This window comes from Cetorhinus maximus, chromosome 16, assembly GCF_964194155.1.
Source record: "Cetorhinus maximus chromosome 16, sCetMax3.hap1.1, whole genome shotgun sequence".
NCBI lineage: Eukaryota > Metazoa > Chordata > Chondrichthyes > Lamniformes > Cetorhinidae > Cetorhinus > Cetorhinus maximus.
In genome coordinates this window covers 24,805,960-24,828,135 of record NC_135894.1, presented here as the reverse complement: position 1 = coordinate 24,828,135, position 22,176 = coordinate 24,805,960, and the positions used below count along the sequence as shown (strand labels likewise).

General features: G+C 44.4%; 1 protein-coding gene across 1 annotated transcript in view; it reads right to left on the bottom strand.

The window, feature by feature from the left end:
• The window catches only part of enox1 (ecto-NOX disulfide-thiol exchanger 1), a 355,196-nt gene that overhangs the window by 285,860 nt on the left and 47,160 nt on the right, over positions 1-22,176 (bottom strand). Inside the window, exon 2 of the mRNA XM_078559526.1 lies at positions 1,142-1,279. Coding sequence (XP_078415652.1) covers positions 1,142-1,279 — 138 coding nt within the window. The remainder of the gene's footprint in view (positions 1-1,141; positions 1,280-22,176) is intronic.

Genomic DNA, 22,176 nt, shown 5'->3' with positions numbered 1-22,176 from the left:
AGCTTCTAGCATGTGTAAGTGAGCCACACTACAAGCCTGACTGATTATCTCATACTCACTTGCTAAACAATGCTGATTTTGCTAAGAATTACACTGAAAACCAATTTAAGATTAATTTCAACTAAACAAAAGCTTGGGGGACAACCATTTCCTGGTTTGTTCTCCATGGCAATGTCTTGCCCAATCAGAGTCAAGCTACTTGGTTTGAATTTTCACAAAATCTTGGCAGTTAACTGCTCCCTGATGCATTCTCCATGGCAACACCTCTACCAATCAGCATCCACTTGCCAATCAATCAGCACTCTCATCTCATGCAGTATAAATTGTTGTTCCCTTTACTGTTGGTATTCTTGCAAACTGTCCTGATGAGTGCAAGACGAAAGGCTTCAACAGCATGTCTCTTATCTTAACAGTGTTCAAGTTTAATTTTCATAAGCACAACTGTCTGAAATTCATCCACCCCGATGTGTTGATAATCAACATCCCAAAGGAACAAAAGAAGTTCCCAGTACTCTTCTGAGGTTCTATCTGAAAATCATGGAATGCTGCATGAGGTAAAAGTTGAAGGACCTTCAGGAACCTTCGGGAGCCGATGAAGCAAGGTTGAGCAGGTTGGGTTTATATCCATTTGAGTTTAGAAGAATGAGAGGTGATCTGATTGAAACATATAAGATTCTGAAGGAAATTATTAAGATACCTGGGGGATGTTTCTTCTTCTGGGGGAGACAGGAATGAGGGGACAGAGTTTAAAAATAAGAGGTGTCCCGTTTAAAACGGAGATGGGAGAATTTTTTCCCTCAGAGGGTCGTTTCTGTGTGGAATTCTCTTCCTCAGAAAGCAGTGGGGGGCTGGGTCATTGGATTTATGCAAGGCTGAGTTAGACAGAATTTTGATGGCAAGGGAGTTAAGGGTTATGGGGGTCAAACAGGAAAGTGGAGTTGAGACCACAACCAAATCAGCCATGATCTTTTTGAATAGCAGAGTAGCTTAAAGGGCCTACTCCTGCTCCTAAGTCTTATGCCCCTAGTCCTTTGATCTTCAGGGGCCTCCTGCAACCCCGCAGGTTTTTGTGAACATTGGAGGCATATGTTTAATTGAGTTTAGGAGGGTTAGGATTCAGTGCTGCATCAAACATATTTACCTGATACCAGCGGTGGACCAGTTAGTCCCACTGGGGCTATTCCCAAGTTGTTCATCGCTGTAGCCCATGCTGTGGTGTCAGTAACGTTCATACTGATCTGATTGGGACCCATGACTATACCTTCCAAACCTTCTGTTCCTGTGGGAAATAAAAGGAAATAAAGTCATAACGGCACAGAAGGAGGCCATTCGTCCCATCGAGTTCATGTTGGCTCTCTGTAGAGTAATTCAGCCGCTCCCACTCCCCTGTTCTATTCCCGTAGCTCTGCAAATTTATTTCCCTCAAGAGCTCATCCAATTTCTTTTTGAAGTCATTGATCATACATAATTTAAGTAACTCAAGTCAGATTTGCACGTGGGCTCAAGGGCATAAAATATTGTTTGGTTGCATAATTCCAGTGTGATTGCACGGCTGGATTTCTCTCTGTGCCAGCACCGTCCTGTCATAGCAGTTAGAAACTGGTGCTGTCTCTGCTTTGTGCATCCCTTTATTTCGTTTTTTAAAAACCATTTAACCTGTCCCTACAAAGAGAGGATTACTAAGAAGCTGGTGTTCTCTGGGCAGAGTGATGTGTCAGCAGTGGCTCAGTGGGAACAGTTACCTCAGAGTCAGATTGTGATTTCAAGCTCCACTTCAGAGATTTAAGCACATAATCCAGCCTGGCTCACCAGTGCAGGACTGAGGGAGTGCTGTACTGTCACAGGAGCCGTCTTTTGGATGAGGTGTTAAATTGAGTAAACCGTCTGTCCTCTCAGGTGGAGGTAAAAGATCCCATGGCAGTAATTTGAAGAAGAGCACGGGAGTTCTCCCTGGTGTCCTGGCCAATATTCACCCCCTCAACCATCATCATTAAGACAGATTATCTAATCATTATGATGATGTTGTTTGTGGGAGTTTGATGTGCTCAAATTGGCCGCCACGGCGCCTCCTCCTCCTTCAGGTACCATGTCCTAAGAGGGCATTGGTGACCATGGACTTCCATTGGATTGGTCCATGATTATGCTTGGCAAAGTACTGCAGTGGTTTACCATTGACTTCTGCATTATGGCTGACCAGGAAACTCTCCTGCTCTTGCTGTCTGCCATCTGCCATATTGGAAATATTTCAGGCTGATTATCAACCGGTTTGACCATATTACAAACTCAACTTCCATTAAAACATTAACAGCCCTTAAGTCCCGGAGTGGGATTTGAGCATGGAGTTACTAGCCCAGAGGTAGGGACGCTACCCGCTGTGCCACAAGACCCCCTGAGTACACTTCGAAAAAAATATTTCATTGACTGAGAAGAATTTTGGAACATCCTGGGGATGTCAAAAGCTCTGTTTACCAAAATAATAGGAGGGAGAGATAATCAGAAGAAAAAATTCCTTGTGGCAAAAGGGGAACTCATAGTGTGAAACAAGGTGCGATTGAAAATAAAACAGAAGGGATACACAAATGGCAGATTGCTGGCCATTTGTACATGCTGAGTTACACTCACATGAACATACATGGGCACAGGCACACACACACACACACATACGCACACACGCACAAACATCGAGCCGGATTTTCATGGTTGAGAAAGGAATCAGGAATTGGGCCAGTTCCCGATGTTGTGATCCCACTTTCTGACTGGTCACGTCCGTCCACTATTTTTTCATGCCACTGAATTGGGAAATGGGTTGGAGTTGGGGCTGCTACCTCCTGAAGCAGCACAGAGGTGCAATTGTGGGCAGAAACAGTGTCAGGCACAGAGACAAGTCTTGGGACTGATAAAAGGCCTGCCTCAGGCCCGCTTTACTGTAGGTGATTTTATACAGCTCAGTTGCATTGGCAGGAATGATAGAAAGCTGTCCGTGAATGACACTCTTACAGCAATGCTCCTTTTAGTTTTTTTCTATCTAACCTGTCTGTTCCCCATGATAACTTGAAAACTTCAATTCAATCACCTCTTAACCTTCTAAATTTCAGCAAATACAACCCTAAGTGGTGTAATCTCTCCTCATAATTCAACCTGTGGAGTCCAGAAATCATTCTAGGAAATTTATGCTAAACTGTGTTTAAGACCAATATGTCTTTGCCAAGGTGTGGTGCCCAGAATGGCTCACAGTATTCCAGGTGTAGTCTAACCAGGACTCTGTATGGCTGAAGCATGATCTCTAACCTCTTGTATTCTAGCCCTTTAAACATAAAGGTACAAATTTCCATGAACCTTTTGGATTTTTTTGCAGCTATTCATGGCATTTTAATGATCTGTATACCTGGACCCCATAGTCTCTTTGGACTTCCGCCATTTCTAGCTTTTCACCATTTGGGAAGTTTCCGAGTGTATCCTTTCTTAGGTCCAAAGTGAATGACTTTCCATTTGCCTGCACTGAAATCCACATGCCAGACTTCTGCCCTTTCACCTCAGCTATTGATATCTAATTTTTCACTTCCATTTCTGCTGCTTACAAATGCTGCCTATCTTTGTGTCAGTGAGGAACTTGGATATGTGACTTTTTATCCCATCATTTAAGTCATTGATAAATATGGTGAATAATTATGACCTCAGCATTGATCATTAAGGGACACTGCTACTTATATCTGCCAATTAGACTATCTGCCCATTATCTCTGCTCTCTGTTTCCTGCCACTCAGCCAATTTCCTAACCAGGCCAATAATTTGCCTTCAGTTCCATGAGCTTCAGCTTTAGCTAATAGTCTCTTAAGAGGGATTTTTTTTTTCTGGAAGTCCATATAAATAACATCCACAGGCATTTCCCTCTTTGTCACTTCAGTCACCTCTGAAAATTTCAATCAGATTCATCAGCCAAGACCTACCCTTTACAAATTCTCTGCTCTGCTGCTGGGATAGTTTAGCCTTTGCTGAAATTTCTCTTTCGTCTTTAGGTCCTCAACCAGCAAATAAAACAGTGAAATCAGCAGTTATAAAAGAAATGGTGATCATGGACTGTTAGTCTTTGGGAACAGAATTATTGCCAGGAATAGTAAAATAAGTTATAAGTTTAAACTTCTTGCACATGTGAATGAGGCTGAGCTGAATAATTAGGATGATACACACTCAGCCCACTTTAATTTTACCAAGTGAGGTTATTGGTTATATTGTACTGTAGGGAGTCTTTCATTGATTTTGCAAAGTCGAGTTTATTAAGCAGCTATGAGGCCAATCTTTCAGGAAACACTTATGTCATTGTGTGCTCATACCCAGGTAAACATTTTTCCTTGCTATGTGTGGCCAACAAGAGTGCCTTATTGATTTTTGTATAGCGTGCTTGACACCCTTCAGCTCCCGCAGGAATAGGGCAAGGTCAGGTCAGCATTGCAAGTGTCTGACTGGGAGATTGGTGGCGCCAACTGAACACTCTACATCCATCCCCTCTGAATTTGCTTCTCACTGCTTCATCTGCTAAGTGATATTCTGGCACAGTGCCGTGCAATGCTATTTATTATAAAAGGTATGGGGATTTATTAACAATGCATAATTATCCTTAATAAACAATGGCCGCAGATTGCCAGCTCAGAGTACAAATCAGTATTGTTTCCACACAATGGCTCAATTTAATGCCTATCTCCATGAGCATTAGCAATGAGAAGTATGGTTTTTTTGTTTCTTACACAATAATAGGTGGTAGATTTAGGTCTGTAAAACTTTTAGTCTCACTCCATATTACTTGAGGAAGTTCTGCTATCTCTGGCTTCATTGTCACAAAGGATTTACAAAGATGATCCAAGAACTAAGAGGGTGTGACTATCAGGAAAGATTGAACAGGATGAGGTTCTTTTCTCTAGGAAAGAGAAGGTTGGGGGTTACCGAAGGGGTTCAGTAGGGTAGACATGGAGAAGATGTTTCCACTGGTGAGGAGTCCAAAACTAGGGGTCATAAATATAAGATCGTCACCTGATATTACAGAACTTGAGTATTGCTAAAAAAAGAGACATGCTTCTGAAGCTTTACATCTTGCACTCATCAGGACACACACAAGGATAGCAAATTTCAAAGGGAACAACAATTTATACTGCATGAGATAAAAGGTGCTGATTGGTTTGGAAGTCAGCCCTGATTGTCTAAATGTTGCCATGGTGAATGTACTAGAGACCTATTTTCCCTCGTGCTTCAGTTTATGCAAAAAGATGCAATGCCTGGACATATTCCTTTTTCCTGCAGAGGACAGGTCCCTGCATATGAATATATGTAGCTTCTAGCAAGTATAACTGAGTTACATTATGAGCCCTTTTTTCAGAAATGCTCAAATATAAGATAATCATTAATAAGTTAAATAAGGAATTCGGAGAAAAATTCTTGACTTGGAGAGTGGTGAGAATGTGGAACTTGCTACCACATGGTATGGTTGAAATTAATAGCATTTACGGGGAAGCTAGATAAGTACATGGGGGCACAGAGAATAGAAGGATAGGTTGACAGGGTAAGATGAAGTAGAATGGGTGGAGGTTGGTGTGGCGACCTGCTCACAGGGTAGTTATATTTTCATTTGAGAAGAGAGCTTATGGCACATACAAAAATAAACTCACGAAAAATTCCCCAGCAATTTGTTTTTTAAATTGTTTTCATGGTATGTTTGCCTCGCTCGTAAGGCTAGCATTTGTTGCCCATTCTTAATTGCCCTTGAGAAAGTGGCGACTCATCACCATCTTGAACTGCTGCAGTCCATCTGAAGTAAGTACCCACAATGCTGTTAGGAAGGGAGTTCCAGGATATGGACCCAGCTACAGTGACGGAGCAGCGATATAGTTCCGACTCAGGATAGTGAGTGACTTAGAGGGGAACTTGCATGTGGTGGTGTTCCCATCTATCTACTGCCCTTGTACTTAGAGATGGTAGAGGTTATGGGTTTGCAAGGTGCTGTCGAAGGAGACTTGGAGAGTTCCTGCAGTCCATCTTGTAGATGGTACACACTGCTGCCACTGTGCATTGGTGGTGGAGAGAGTAAATGTTGAAGGTGGTGGACGGAGTGCCAATCAAGCAGGCTGCTTTGTCCTGGATGGTGTCAAGCTTCTTGAATATTGTGGGAGCTGCACTCATCCAGACAAGTGGGGAGTATTCCATCACATTCGTGACTTGTGCCTTGTAGATCGTGGACAGGTTTTGGGGAGTCAGGAGGTGAGTTCCTCTCCACAGAATTCTCAGCCTCTGACCTGCTCTCAAAGCCACAATATTTATATGGCTCATCCAGTTCAATTTCTTGTCAATGGTAATCCCCAGGATGTTGATAGTAGGAGATTCAGTGATGGTAATGCCATTGAATGTCAAGGGGTAATGGTTAGATTCTCGCTTGTTGGAGATGGTCATTGTATGATGCAAGTATCATTTGCCAATTATCAGCCCAAGCCTGAATGTTGTTCAGGTCTTGCTGCATATGGACATGGACTACTTCAGTATCTGAGGAGTCACAAATGGTGCTTAATATTGTGCAATCATCAGTGAACATCCCTCTCCTGACCTTATGATGCAAAGAAGGTAATTGATGATGCAGCTGAAGATGGTTGGGCCTAGGACACTACGCTACGAAACTCCTGCAGCAATCTCTTGGAGCTGAGATGATTGGCCTCCAACAAATGGCCTTCCTTTGTGCTAGGTATGAATCAAACCTGTGGAGAGTTTTCCCCCTGATTCCCATTGACTCCAGTTTTGCTCGGGTTCCTTGATGCCACACTCGGTCAAATGCTGCCTTGATACCAAGGGCAGTCACTCTCACCTCACCTTGGGAGTTCAGCTCTTTCGTCCATGTTTGGATAAAGGCTATAATGAAATCAGAAGCTGAGTAGCCCTGGCGGAGCCCAAACTGAGTGTCAGTGAGCAGATTATTGCTATGCACATGCCACTTGATAGAACTGCCGACAATACCTTCCAGATTTAATTTGTCCTGCCTTTTGTGGACTGGACATACATGGACAATTTTCTATAGATGCCAGTGTTGTAGCTGTATAGGAACAGCTTGGTTAGGGGTGTGGCAATTCTGGAGCACAAGTCTTCAGTACTATTGTTGGAATATTGTCAGGGCCCATAGCCTTTGCAGTATCCAATGCCTTCAGCCGTTTCTTGATATCACGCGGAGTGAACTGTGGCTATAGATGGGACATATATGATGTTGGTGACCTCAGGAGGAGGCCAAGATGGATCATCCACTCATGGGAGCTTTCATAATGTGGGTGTCACACAGGCTGCTGTCCCATTCTGCCTGTAGGTGACTTCAAAGCACTTGTCCTTCGTGTACTTGTGAGTTAGGCCATCAGACTGGTTCATGGGCCGGAGTTTCAATACCAAGGTGGATAAGTCGAGCCAGGAAATTCCCTGACTCACCAGGCCACCTCAGTAGAAAGGCCCCTGAATATCACAATCTTCACTCTGGGAGGGGCTGGAGAAGGGGGCGGGTGTGGGAAAGAGCTGGGTCCACCAACTGTGGAAACAGTGCATGGATAGCAATGAGGGCAGCAGAGTGCCAAGGCAGGCTGGTTAGAAGGCCTGTCTTGGTTCACTGGGACATCGGCCCAACTGTATTGGAAGCTGTTAGGCCCATTAGGCCTCACCCACTAACCCCACCATTCACCATCCACTCCCCAAGCAAACTTCATGGCAGCTCATGTCTCCCCACAAACACGCCACGGCTCCTTATACTCTCCATGCCAACTCATGCCAGCTCATGGCCCATCCACGCCCACTCATCCAGGACAGTAAGCCCCCATTTTAAGTTGTTCCACTTTAACACCAGCCAGCTAATAGTGCATGTATTTTTGTTTAGCGTTGGGAGTTTTGTTTTTGGTTACTCACGCTGGATCTGACGTAGGATTGTGTGACCTGATCAGCACCGTTTTGGAGTTGTTTTCCCCGCTCCCTGACTCTCCTGACCGCTGCCTACCTTCTTTCTCGCTGACCCCCTCTCTCCCTGCTCCCCCAGCTTGCAGCCAGCCCTGGGACTCGAAGCTGCTCTTCCTGACTCTCGCCGCTTATCTTGCAGGCCCTCACTCATAGCAAGGGCTCAGGAGAGGGGAGCGGCGTGCAGGAGAGGCAGTGAGAGGGAGGATTGGCGAGAGGGAGGATTGGCGAGAGGGAGGCTCAGTGGGAGGGAGGTTCAGCAAGAAAGAAACTCGTGAGCATGATCAGTGGTGACTGGGGGAGAAGCAGCAAACGGAAGGTTGGAGGGTGGGAGAGGTGACCAGCTGGAAGGGCAGCGAGCTACAAAGTTGGTGAGCGGGAGGTAAGCAGAAAGAGTCAGCATCCATCTTCTATATTTTAAATTTTATTTTATATTCAAAGTCATTTCATTTGTGAGTATAGGAATTTGGCAATGTAAAGCATTTCAACTTACAGTGTATAATGTTTTAATTATTTTCTGATGAGAAAGTTTCTACAGAACCTAACTACAGGTTTAAAATGAATGTAATGGGAAAATCTGGTTTGTTTAACATTGTTTCATTTGAAGTTACATTTTTCAGGAACTCAGCTACAATGCTAAGTAGGAATTACCATATAAACAATGTGCAGAACCAATGAGCCATATGGTCACATTGGCATATGTGGAACTGCTTAGAAAAAAATACACATTCAGGAACCTTCTTTTGAAAATAAACATGCTGTTCCTACAATCCTATTACAGTGTCAATCAGACAAGCCATTAAAGTATCAAGAGCAGAGGTTTCAAACACCTCACACCTCTTAATCACAGGAAGAACAACTTATTATAACCACTTAAAAATGTCAGTCAAGCAAAGTCAAAAGTTCCCTCCAGTTGTCAAAACAGAACCACCCTGCTGAGATAATTCTTTTACGAGTATTAGCCACAGGCAAGCATGCATAATGAGGCCATCCAGTGTCAATTAAAATGTTTATTATGCATGCCTGGCTGAAAGCCCAGATTCATAAAATGATTATCTCTGTAGGGGGTACTGTTATGACAAATGGAGAAAACTATTAACTTTGCTTGATTGACCTCTTTAAGTGGTTTTAATAAATTGTTTTCTGTGATCTCAATGTCAATGTCTCAAAGTTTATTTGCACACGATTGATTGGCGTTAAGTGTTTGAAGCCTCTGCTATTCATACTTTAATGGTTTGTCTGATTGATACTTTTGTAGTATTGTAAGAACAGCTGTTTTTTTCAAAGGAAGATTTATGAATGGATGTTTTTTTCTGACCAGTTGCACACATGCCATTGTTACTATATGGCTCATTGGTTCCGTACATTGTGTATACCGGTTGAATGGACATGGAAGGGCCTTAAGTTGGCATGAGTTGACATGGGGCCATAATAGACCATGAGGAGTGCAGGGGGCGGGGAGCATGAATTGGTATCAGGGCTCAAAGGAGCCATGGAGATGGGTGGGGGTATGAATTGGCACGAGTTGGAATGAAGGGGCATGGGGACATGGAAGGGGCATGGGGACATGGAAGGGGCATGGGGACATGGAAGGGGCATGGGGACATGGAAGGGGCATGGGGACATGGAAGGGGCATGGGGAGCATGTGTAAGACCTTCTGAATTTATCCTTCCAAAAGAAAAAAAAAATCTCCAATGATATACTGGCACATGAGATATCCACATTGTTAGTACAGTGCTCTTGCTGTAAGCTTAACAATTCATACTTGATTATCAGAAAATCAATTCCTTTATACACCTTAGGCAATGGTAGAAATTGCTCAGATAAATAAATGAGAGATCTATTTCCAGAGAAAGTGGAAAACACCACTGTTTGACTTTCAGTTGATTTCATGAGCAGCAAAGTTCCAACATAAAAACATCTGCAGATTTAATTTACAACCATATCAGTTGGGCCCCTTACAGATACTAAAATATTGCTGGCAAAAGCAAAATGAGGAGTGTGATTAATCATGAACTACTCTCGAGTGAAACAGGAATTGTCAATAATGGTGAAGGAAAGCCAGACCAAGCTATAAACAATTGCGCTGAGATGTTTCTCTTCTCTGAGTTTACAGTTCCCTAAAGTAACAGGACAACATTTGCAGCAGTAGATGAAAAGCACTTGAAATAAAAAAAAGATCCTACAGCTTCAGCAACTGTGAGCCATGGACAGTGTGAGATGGGCTGTACTAGTCATATTTATGTTGAAATGTATTTCAGAAGTGAAGGAACCACAAGCACTAAAGGTGCTAGATTTTTAAAAATAAATGTCCCCATCCTGAACGAAATGAAGTCTGCATGTGGCATCTAAATGACAATTATTTTGACCCTGTAGAATCAGCGACATCTAGAAATGGAGGATCTGTGTTCACACTATCTTTGCACAGATGCACTTCCAGCAATAGGGATCCTAATAACAAAACCTGGATAACATCACATCTGCCCATCGCCTCATCTCCCATACAATCCAATGGCATGGAGATCAGTTGTAGGGCCTCCCACTGTCCCATCTTCCTTATCCTTTCATGGGATGGGGGTGTCACTGGCAAGGACAGCATTTGTTGCCCATCTGTATTTTCCCTTGAACTGAGTGACTTGCTAAAGCCATTTCTGAGGGCAGTTAAGAGTCAACCACATTACTGTGGGTCTGGAGTCACATGTAGGCCAGACCAGGTAAGGATGGCAGATTTACCTGCCTAAAGGAAGGAACTTACTTCCCTAAAGGATGTCACTCAGAATGAAAAACCCTTAAAACTTAAAAATGAAGGATATCAATAAAACTGGTTTTGGATACGTACCTTAAAATGGAACTCTGGTATTACTGATTCTTACTGGGATTTGACAATTTTTTTCTCTCTGGGTGGTGAACCAGATGGCTTGTCACAACAATTGATGATAGAACATAAGAACATAAGAAATAGGAACTGGAGTAAACCATTCGGCCCCTCGAGCCTGCTCTGCCATTCATTAAGATCATGGCTGATCATCTTGTGTTTCGATTTCTACATTCCCACCTAACCCCGATAATCTTTGATTCCCTTGCCTAACAAGGATCTATCTACCTCTGCCTTAAAAATATTCAGTGACCCCGCCTCCACCGCGTTCTGAGGCAGAGTTCCAAAGTTGCACAACCCTCTGAGAGAAAAAAAGTTCCCCTCATCTCTGTCCTAAAAGGGCGACCCCTAATTTTAAAACAGTGCCCCCCTAGTTCTGGACTCACCCACAAGATGAAACATCCTTTCCACGTCCACCTTGTCAAGGCCATTCAGGGTCTTGTATACTTCAATCAAATCACCCCTCAGTCTTCTAAACTCCACTAGAAACAGGCCCGCTGTCCAACCTTTCCTCATAAGACAACACACTCATTCCACGTATCAATCTGGTAAACCTCCTTTGAACCACCTCCAATCCATTTACATCCTTCCTTAAATAAGGAGACCAGAGCTGCACACAATATTCCAGATGCAGTCTCACCAATGCCCTATATAACTGAAGCATAACATCCTTACTTTGGGGTCACTATCACTGAGACTGGCTTTACATTCCAGATTTATTAATTGAGTTTAAATTCCACCAGCTGCTGTGCTGGGATTCGAACCCACGTCCACGAAGAATTAGCCTCAGATTCTGGATCACTAGACAATTGATGTCACCCCTACATCACCATCTTCCCCCCAATTTTAGTGAACTCAGCACAGGCCAATTAAGGTCCAGGAGGGCTATGTTTTCTTTGGGCAATGGGCTTCATTGTCACCTGTTTTGTGATACACTCTAAGAATATTTCATCCCTTAGGTGTCTGGGGAGGGGTGGGCCAATGGCATATGTGGTGACACCATGCGTGGAAGAGGGTGGGCTTGTCGAGTACATCCACATGCTCTGGAGAAAGAGGAACTGACAACAATGATGTGCACTTACATTGTGCCTTCAACATAGAAAGTTCTCCCAATGTACTTCACAGAGACATTAAGAACACAATAAATGTCAAGCCAAAGAAGGAGGTGTTATGATGGGTGTCTCTCTGGTCAAAGGAATGGATTTTGGTCAGAATTTTAGAAGATGGAGATAGATTGAGATAGAGAGAGAGGGGTGGGGGCCGGGTGGGGGTGATGAGGTGGAGAGTTTTAGAGATAGAATACCTGGAACCTAAACTGAAGGCACAACTTAAGGGAGGGGTGATGGTAGAGATTACATAGAAGCTCAGTTAGAAGCACAGAAATTTCAGAGGCTTAACAGGGCTGAGGGATGTTAGAGGAGGAGGTGAGGCCATTAAGGGATTTAAACACGAGGGTGAGAACTCTAAATGTGAAGAATGAGCAAGAAGATGGTGTTGGTCAGTGAGATTGGGAGTGATATTAAGCAAAACTATATTGGATGGAATATGAACAGCAGAGTTCTAGATGAGCTGAAGCTTATCGAGGGTGGGATATGGAATCATTGGAATTATTGGGCAGAATTTTCACCAAATTTATTCATTGGGAGCGGGTCAGTCAGAAAGTCAGGAAATCAAGAGGAACCCACCTCCTCAAATTCCCTCTCAGGTTAGTGGTGTCAGCGATTGGTTGCCCACCGACAGTGCTGACTGATTGACAGCTGGGTCTTCAAGCAGGCAGGGAGCCAGGAGTACATCCTGTGAGAAATTAACAACGGGGTTGAATCGGGGTAGGGGTAGGATAGTCAGTGATATGGGGTTAGTGGGGAGGTGGCTGGAGAGTGGGAGGTTGACCAAGAGGGTGGAGTGGGGGGGGGAAACAAGAAGGGAGGTACAATGGTGGGCATTATGATCCTGGGGGAAGTAGCAGGGTGGTTAGTCCCACAGAATGGGGGAGGTGGGAGGCTTTGAGGTAGGATAGATCAGAGGCCTGTGCAGGGCAGGAGTGGGGTATTGTGGGAATACAGAGATTGAGCCCTGCGAGGGGGCGTGGAGTTTGCTATCAGGTGGTGGGATTAGTGTAAGGGGATGGGTGAGGTCACAGGCCTCATAGGAGGGCGCGGTGAGGGGGAGGGAAGGGCTTTGGGGCAGAGGGCCCTGCTTGCTGAGGCTCCTGAGGTAGGTGTGAAGGTACTCACTACCCATATCCGTCTAGTCCTTACCTCAATGAAGCTGGCAGGTATCTGACAAGAGCCAGGCAATGGCAGTCAACGTTCAAAAGCTGCAGAACAGTGAGGCTGACATTGGGAGGAGGATTTGGGTCAGGAAAAAGATTTCTGGCGCTTTCCCCATATGACTAATCCTGCTTTGTAAAATTGCAGAGGTATGAGAGGGAAGATGAGGAGAAATTCTTTAGGCAGTGAGCGGTTGTGATCTGGAATGGATTTCGAAAGGGCGATGGGTAAATATTTGAAACGGAAACATTTGCAGAGCTATGGGGAAATAAGGTCCCTTAAGGAACTGGCAGAGACATCATGGGCTCTCTGACTAGATGAAATTCAAGATGGATAAATAACCATGGCAATGGCACTACAAAAACATTCATGTTGTGAATGCATTGTTCATTAAATTCTATCTTGGGAGAGTTTCTAATTAGTGCTTGGATGACACTGAATTACTGTTTTGCTGAAATACAACACTGGACAGTGCCCTGGTTAATTTAATGTTGAGAACACAATTGGATTGAGTGAATGAAAAGGGGCATCTCTGAGTGCAAAGGCACAGCAGTTCAGCAAAATACTGCGTTGCATTTGCTCCTTGGATGACAGAATTAGCTCTGTGGCTGCACTGATCAGAAAAAACAGGACGGAGCCGTGTCCCTGTTTCCACAGCCTCTGAGCATTTTGGTGCTGCAGCGTTTGCTGAACTAATTGCACAGTAATTGAATTCAGTGACAGAGCGTCGGGAGAGTGGAGATCTCCAAAGCCTGTTCAATTTCAATTCCCATTCAAGGCAGTAACTAACACACAATACAACAAGACGCCAAACAGCAACAGTCAATTCCCAGTAATTAGGCTTCCTGAAATTTTTAACATTGATTAAAGCTTGGAGGATTAACAACATTACATGGACATCAAAGAAAGCAGCCGCCCTCATATCTTCTGCGAGTTACATCTTTCTAACTGTACATTCAGGCAGGATGTGAATTTGATTACCTGGTGATCTCTCCTCACTAACGGGCTCTAATGCTGTTCTCACACTGACTTTACGGCTTGAATTTTCATCCTCGAGGCAGACGGCGGGAGTTAGCAAAATTCCCAGCTTGGCCTGCTTGCCTTGGGAGGAAGTGCCAGCAAAGGCATGATCTTCATTCCCGGGGTGTGGGGAGGGGAGGGTGGTGTGAGTGCAGATGCAGGCTGGAGTCGAGACAGCCGACCTGGGAAGAAGTTTGGAGGCGGCCACAGGGGCTGCTGGGTGCTGAGGGGGGTTGTTTAAAAGGCCCACCTCGGTACTATGGAACTTTGTCCCAGTTAAAATAAAAACAGAAAGGCCCGTCTATCCCTCACACCTCACACCCTCTCACCCCACCCCCCAATACTCTCCCCATGCCCCATATATGCCACCTCATGCCCCATGCCAGACAATGCCCAGTATCCATGGCCCCTCATACCCCTGATGCCAAGCTATGGCACTTCCATGACCATTCAGTTTGAGGCAGAGAGGAGTGGGTCTGAGACTAAGCTTTTAAACTTAAGTAAGGGCAATTATGAGGGCATGAAAGCCAAGCTGGCGAAAGTGAATTGGCAAATTAGGTTAAGGGATAGGTCAATAGAGATGCAGTGGCTAATATTTAAGGGAATATTTCAGAATGCACAGAATAGATAAATTCCAATGAGCAAGAAAATGTCCAAGGGACGGACACACCATCTGTGGTTAACTAGAAAGGTTAAAGATAGTATCAAACTTAAAGAAAAAGCATATAATTGTGCAAAGATAGGTGGAAGGCCAGAAGATTGGACAGAATATAAGGAACAGCAATGAATGACTATAAGACTAATAAGGAGGGAAAAATTAGAGTGCGAGAGAAAGCTAGCCAGGAATGTAAAAACAGATAGTAAGAGTTTTTATACATACTTAAAAAAGAAAAGAGTTAACAAAGTGAGCAGTGGTCCTATAGAAAGTGAGTCTGGAGAATTGATAATGGAAAACAAGGAGATAGCATATGAACTGAACAGGTATTTTACATCAGTTTTCACTATAGAGGATACAAGTAACATGCCAGAAACAGCTTTAAACCAAAAAATGGAAGTGGGGAAGGAAGTCAAGAAAATTAGTCACCAGAGAAGTGGTGTTGAGTAAATTGTTGGAGCTGAGGGCTGACAAGTGCCTGGGCCCTGATGGACTTCATCCTAGGGTCTTAAAAGAAACGTCTAGCGAGATAGTTGATGCATTGGTTTTAATTTTCCAAAAATCCCTAGATTCAGGGAAGGCCCCATTAGATTGGAAGATAGGAAATGTAACTCCATTATTCAAAAAGGAAGGGAGACAGAAAGCGGGAAACTACAGGCCAGTTAGCTTAATATCTATCATAGGGAAAATGCTAGAACCTATTATTAAAAAAGTTATAGCAGGGCACTTGGATAAGCTCAAAGTCATCAGGCAGAGTCAATATGGTTTTGTGAAAGGGAAACCAAGTTATTGGAGTTTTTTGAGAAAGTAACATGTGCTGTGGATAAAGGGGAACTTGTGGATGTAATGTACTTAGACTTCCAGAAGGCATTTGATAAAGTGCCACATCAAAGGTTATTACAGAAAATAAAAGCTCATGGTGAAGGGGGTAACATATTGGCATGAATAGAAGATTGGCTGGCTAACAGGAAGCAGGGAGAAGGCATAAATGGGTCTTTTTCAGGTTGGCAAGATGTAACAAGTGGTGTGCCACAGGGATCACTGTTTACAATTTATATAAATGACTTGGATGAAGGGATGGTTGGGATGGTTGCCAAATTTGCTGATGGCACAAAGTTAGGTAGGAGAGAAAGGTGAAGAGGACATAAGGAGGCTAAAAAAAGATATAGATAAGTTAAGTGAGTGGGAAAAGATCTGGCAGGTGGAGTATAATGTGGGAAAATGTGAAATTGTCCATTTTGGCAGGAAGAATAAAAGAGAAGCATATTATCTAAATGGTGAGAGATTGCAGAGCTCTGAGGTGTTGATGGATCTGGGTATCCTGGTGCATGAGTCACAAAAGGCTAGTATGTAAATATAGCAAATAATTAGGAAAGCTAATAGAACATTTAATTTATTGCGAGGGGAATTGAATAGAAAAGTAGGGAGGTTATGCTTCAGTTGTACAGGGCACTAGTGAGACCACATCTGGAGTACTGTGTACAATATTGGTCACCTTATTTAAGGAAGGATGTAAATGTGTTGGAAGCAGTTCAGAGAAGGTTTATTAGACTAATACCTGGAGTGGGTGGGTTGTCTTATGAGTAAAGAAAGGTTGGACAAACTAGGCTTGTACCCGCTGGGGTTAGGAAGAGTGAGAGGTGACTGATTGAAACATATAAAGATCCTGAGGGGACTTGACAGGGTGAATGTGGAGATCGTGTTTCCTCTTGTCCAAGAATCTAGAACTGGGCGTCACTGTTTAAAAATAAGGAATTACCAATTTAAAACAAAGATGAGGGGAAATTTTTTCACTCAGGGGGTCATGAGTCTTTGGAACTCTTCCTGAAAAGGTGGTGGAATCAGAGTCTTTGAATATTTTGAAGGCAAAGGTGGATAGATTCTTGGTAATAAAGAGAGTGATGGGTTATCGGGGGTAGGTGGGATGCAGATTTCAGGTTACTGTTGGATCAGCCATGATCTTATTAAATGGCTGTGCAGGCTTGAGGGGTTGAATGGCCTACTCCTGCACCTCGTTCCTATGTTCGTATGACCCACTGTACACTGTATAGAGCCAATGAACCTATAGTGACAGTAGTATGTGTTCAAAAGGCTTTTAAAAATCATTCATTTATTACTTGCCACTTAGTTAAAAAAAAAGTCATTTCACTACAAGGCAATAACCACCCAGACACTTTAAAGTATCAATAATAAAAACCACAAGCAATGTTTTCTCTGGGGCGCAGCTGTTTCAACAAGAATAATGGATGCCTGGGGTCTCAGCCAAGCACACATAATGAGGTAAAAGCAAAAAACTGCGGATGCTGGAAATCCAAAACAAAAATAAAAATACCTGGAAAAACTCAGCAGGTCGGGCAGCATCTGCAGAGAGGAACACAGTTAACATTCCGAGTCTGTATGACTCTTCAACAGAACTAAGGAAAAATAGAAAAGAGGTGAAATATAAGCTGGTTTAAGGGGGGTGGGGTGGGACAAGTAGAGCTGGATAGAGGGCCAGTGATAGGTGGAGATTGCCAAAAGATGTCATAGACAAAAGGACAAAGAGGTGTTGAAGGTGGTGATATTATCTAAGGAATGTGCTAATAGGTGACATTTAGGGTAGAAAGCAGGACGAACAAGGTACAGATAGCTCTAGTGGGGGTGGGGCGGGTGGAAGGGACCGAAATAGGTTAAAAGGTAGGGATAAAACAATGGATGGAAATTCATTTAAAAATAATGGAAATAGGTGGGAAAAGAAAAATCTTTCTAAATTATTGGAAAAAAGGGGGATCGGAAAGGGGGTGGGGATGGAGGAGAGAGTTCATGATCTAAAATTGTTGAACTCAATATTCAGTCCGGAAGGCTGTAAAGTGCCTAGTCGGAAGATGAGGTGCTGTTCCTCCAGTTTGTGTTGAGCTTCACTGGAACATTGCAGCAGGCCAAGGACGGACATGTGGGCATGAGAGCAGGGTGGAGTGTTGAAATGGCAAGCGACAGGGAGGTCTGGGTCATGTTTGCGGACAGACTGAAGGTGATCCAACAGAGGGCACTGGTGAGAAGTGACTGGAGCATTCTGGGAGAAGTCAACGCAGCCACCGCGACTCAGGAGGGAATCGAGGAGAAGGACTCTTGCACTCAACAGGAGGAAGAGCATCCAACAGAGGGCGCTGGTGAGAAGTGACTGAAGCATTAGAACTTTCCAACAAGCACCAAGACGTAGCTTGGCTGGTGGTGAGAAAGGCCCTCCCCGTCAGATCCTTCCAACACGCCAGGAGTCTCACCCCCTCTGCACGTTGCCCTCGAGGTGGCTGTGGTGGGGACGAGACTGTTGTTCACCTCCTTGTGAATTGTGCCTTTGCAAAGAAGGTCTGGAGAGAGATGCAGTGGTTTCTGTCGAGGTTCATCCCGAGCAGTTCTGTGACACAGGACTCTGTGCTCTACGGGCTGTTCCCAGGGACACACACTGAGACAAACATCAACTGCAGCTGGAGGATCATCAGCTCGATCAAAGACGCTCTTTGGTCTGCCTGAAACCTGTTGGTCTTCCAGCGCAAAGAGTTGTCCCCGACCGAGTGTTGCAGACTGGCACATTCTGAGGTCCAGGACTACGTGCTGAGGGACGCACTAAAGCTTGGGGCAGCCACCGCAAGGGTGCAATGGGGAAGGGTCGCTGTCTAAGACCTTTCTGCCACAGTGCACCGAGGGCTGGGAACTGTTGAGACCCCCTCGGGCTGTACACCTCAAAATGAATGTATGCAGTGAATACTAATTGTATTATAGTTGTGTTGAAGCACCTCAGAGTGCAACATGATGTATGTTGATAACTCCAATACCATTGTTTGATTGTCTGCATTGACCATATTGAAATGATTATAATATTCATTGATTGTATTGACGCACCTTGTGATACATGTGTAAAAGTTGAATCTGATTGTACTTTTGTGATTGTGATTTTGAAATGTTTTGGAATGTTCTTCCAGATATTTTATGAATAAAGTATATTTTTCAAAAAAAAAAATTCTGGGAGAAGTCACCGCAGACACCGCGACTCAGGAGGGAATTGAGGAGGACCCACTGTCAAAGAACAGAATAGCCCCATACATTACATTGCTGTAGTGTTTCCATCCCTCCCTCCTCCTCAAACCTAAAAAAAAGAGAGAGAGGAAGAGGCAGTGCCTTCAGGAGTGCACCAGACCTGCGAGGACACTCTTCTGAAAGTGGATTTTAAAGAAAAAGCAGCTGATTGGTGAGTAAGTCCTGGGAGCAGGCTCAGAGGGAGGAGCACCGGAGCGGTGAGTATAAATCTAGCTTACCTCGGGGATTCGTGGCCTTGTCTCCAGGGAACAGACTCGGACGGAGGAGCACCGGAGAGGTGACCTCGGGGCACAGAGTAACTGAAGCCAAAACTGAAAAAGTGACATCACAGGAAAGCTGTGATCTGATTGGTTGGTAGGAAATATGCACCAAATTTGAAAAAAAAACACTGCAAAGCTAATTAATAAATTAATTATCTAAGTCGAGATGGCTGGGCAGGTGATGTACTGTAGCTGTATGATGTGGGAGCTGGCAGATCCCATTGCGAGCCACAGTGACCACATCTGCAGCAAATGTTGGTTGCTGGAGGAACTGCGGCTCAGAATTGATGTGCTGGAGTCGGAGCTCCGGACGCTGCGGCACATCCGGGAGGGGGAGAGTTACCTGGATGCTTTGTTTCAGGAGGCGGTCACACCCGGTAGATTAAGTACCTCAAGTTCAGTCAGTGGTCAGGGTCAGCAGGGTGTGACTGCAAGTGAGGCAGGTAGAGGGATCCTGTGTTCAGGAACAGAGGAGCCTCAGCTCTTGACCTTGTCCAACAGGTATGAGGTACTTGCTCGCTGTGTGGATGAGGTACAGGGCTGTAGGGAGGATGAGCCAGCTGACCATGGCACAGGAAGCCATTCAAGAGGGGGGAGCAAAAAGTCACGTGGTAGTTGTAGGGGATTCTATAATTAGGGGAATTGATAGCTTCCTTTGTAAGCAGGATCGAGAGTCCCGCATGGTATGTTGTCTGCCCGGTGCCAGGGTGAGGGACATCTCTGACCGGCTTGAAAGGATATTGGAGACGGAGGGGGAGGATCCAGTTGTTGTGGTCCACGTCGGGACAAATAACATAGGGAAGACTAGGAAAGAGGGCCTGTTTGGGGATTTTCAGGAACTAGGAACTAAATTAAAGAACAGGTCCTCAAGGGTTATAATCTCCGGGTTACTACCCAAGCCACGTGCAAATTGGCATAGAGACGCGAGAATAAGAGAAGTAAACAAGTGGCTAAAGGAGTGGTGCGGGAAAGAGGGGTTCCATTTCGTGGGGCACTGGCATCAGTATTGGAACAGGAGGGATCTGTACCGTTGGGACGGTCTCCATCTGAACCGATCTGAGACCAGTGTTCTAGCGAAAAGGGTAAATAGGGTGGTCAATAGGACTTTAAACTAGAAAGTGGGGGGGGGGGGGGGGGGGGGGAGGGAAGGGTAAAACTCCAAGAAGTATGATTAATTGGAAACAAAGCAGCAGGTTAGCGTGTGGGGGGTGGATTCAACTTCATGGAAAATTATGAAAAAACTGAAAAGAAAGGAGAGCCCAGGAGAGGCTATTAAAGTCCCCAGAACACAAAATAGGACAGAGTGTTTGGAAAGGGCTAGGAATCTAACTTCAAGCACATCAGATAAAGGGATGACAATGAGAAGGGGGACGGGAAATACAGGACTGAAGGTGTTGTATCTGAATGCACGCACTATACGAAATAAGGTAAATGAGCTTGTGGCGCTGATTGAAATTGGCAGGTATGATGTGGTGGGCATCACGGAGACATGGCTGCAAGGGGATCAGGACTGGGAGCTAAATATCCAAGGATATACATCCTATCGAAAAGACAGGCAGATTGGCAGAGGGGGTGGGGTTGCTTTGTTAGTAAGAAATGAAATTAAATCGATAGGAAGAAACGATGTAGGGTCAGATGATGTAGAATCTGTGTGGGTAGAGTTGAGGAACCGCAAAGGTAAAAAAAACCATAATGGGAGTTATGTACAGGCCTCCGAACAGTAGTCAGGATGTGGGGCACAAGATACACCAGGAGATAGAAAAGGTGTGTAAGAAAGGCAAGGTTACAATGATCATGGGGGATTTCAATATGCAGGTAGATTGGGAAAATCAGGTTGGTAGTGGATCCCAAGAAAAGGAATTTGTGGAATGTCTACGAGATGGCTTTTTGGAGCAACTTGTGATGGAACCCACTAGGGAACAGGCAATTCTAGATTTAGTGATGTGTAATGAGGCAGATTTGATAAGGGAGCTTAAGGTGAAGGAACCCTTAGGAGGAAGTGACCATAATATGATAGAATTTACCCTGCAATTTGAGAGGAAAAAGCTGGAATCAGATGTAACGGTATTACAGTTAAATAAAGGCAACTACAGAGGCATGAGGGAGGAGCTGGCCAGAATTGACTGGGAGATGAGCCTAGCAGGAAAGACAGTGGAACAGCAATGGCAGGAGTTTCTGGGAGTAATTTGGGAGACACAGCAAAAATTCATCCCTAGGAAGAAGAAGCATACTAAAGGGAGGATGAGGCAACCATGGCTGACAAGGTAAGTCAGGGACAGCATAAAAGCTAAAGAGAAAGCATACAATGCGGCGAAGAGCAGTGGGAAACCAGGGGATTGGGAAGCCTACAAAGACCAACAGAGGACAACTAAAAAAGAAATAAGGAGAGAGAAGATTAAATATGAGGGTAAACTAGCCAGAAATATAAAAGAAGATTGCAAGAGTATTTTTAGATATATAAAGGGTAAGAGAGAGGCAAAAGTGGACATTGGGCTGCTGGAAGATGACGTTGGAGAAGTAGTAGTGGGGAACAAAGAAATGGAGGAGGAACTGAATCGGTACTTTGCGTCAGTCTTCACGGTGGAAGACACGAGTAACATCCCCAAAATTCAAGACAGTCAGAGGGCAGAGGTGAGTATGGTGGCCATTACCAAGGAGAAGGTGCTAGGAAAACTGAAAGGTCTGAAGGTGGATAAATCAGCTGGACCAGATGGATTACACCCCAGAGTTCTGAAGGAGATAGCTGAAGAGATATTGGAGGCGTTAGTGGTGATCTTTCAGGAATCACTGGAGTCAGGGAGGGTCCCAGAGGACTGGAAAATCGCTAATGTAACCTCCCTGTTTAAGAAGGTAGTGAGGCAAAAGACGGGAAATTACAGGCCGATTAGCCTGACCTCGGTCGTTGGTAAGATTTTAGAGTCCATTATTAAGGATGAGATTTCAGAATACTTGGAAGTGCATGGTAAAACAGGGCAAAGTCAGCATGATTTCATCAAGGGGAGGTCATGCCTGACAAATCTGTTAGAATTCTTTGAGGAGGTAACGAGTAGGTTAGACAAAGG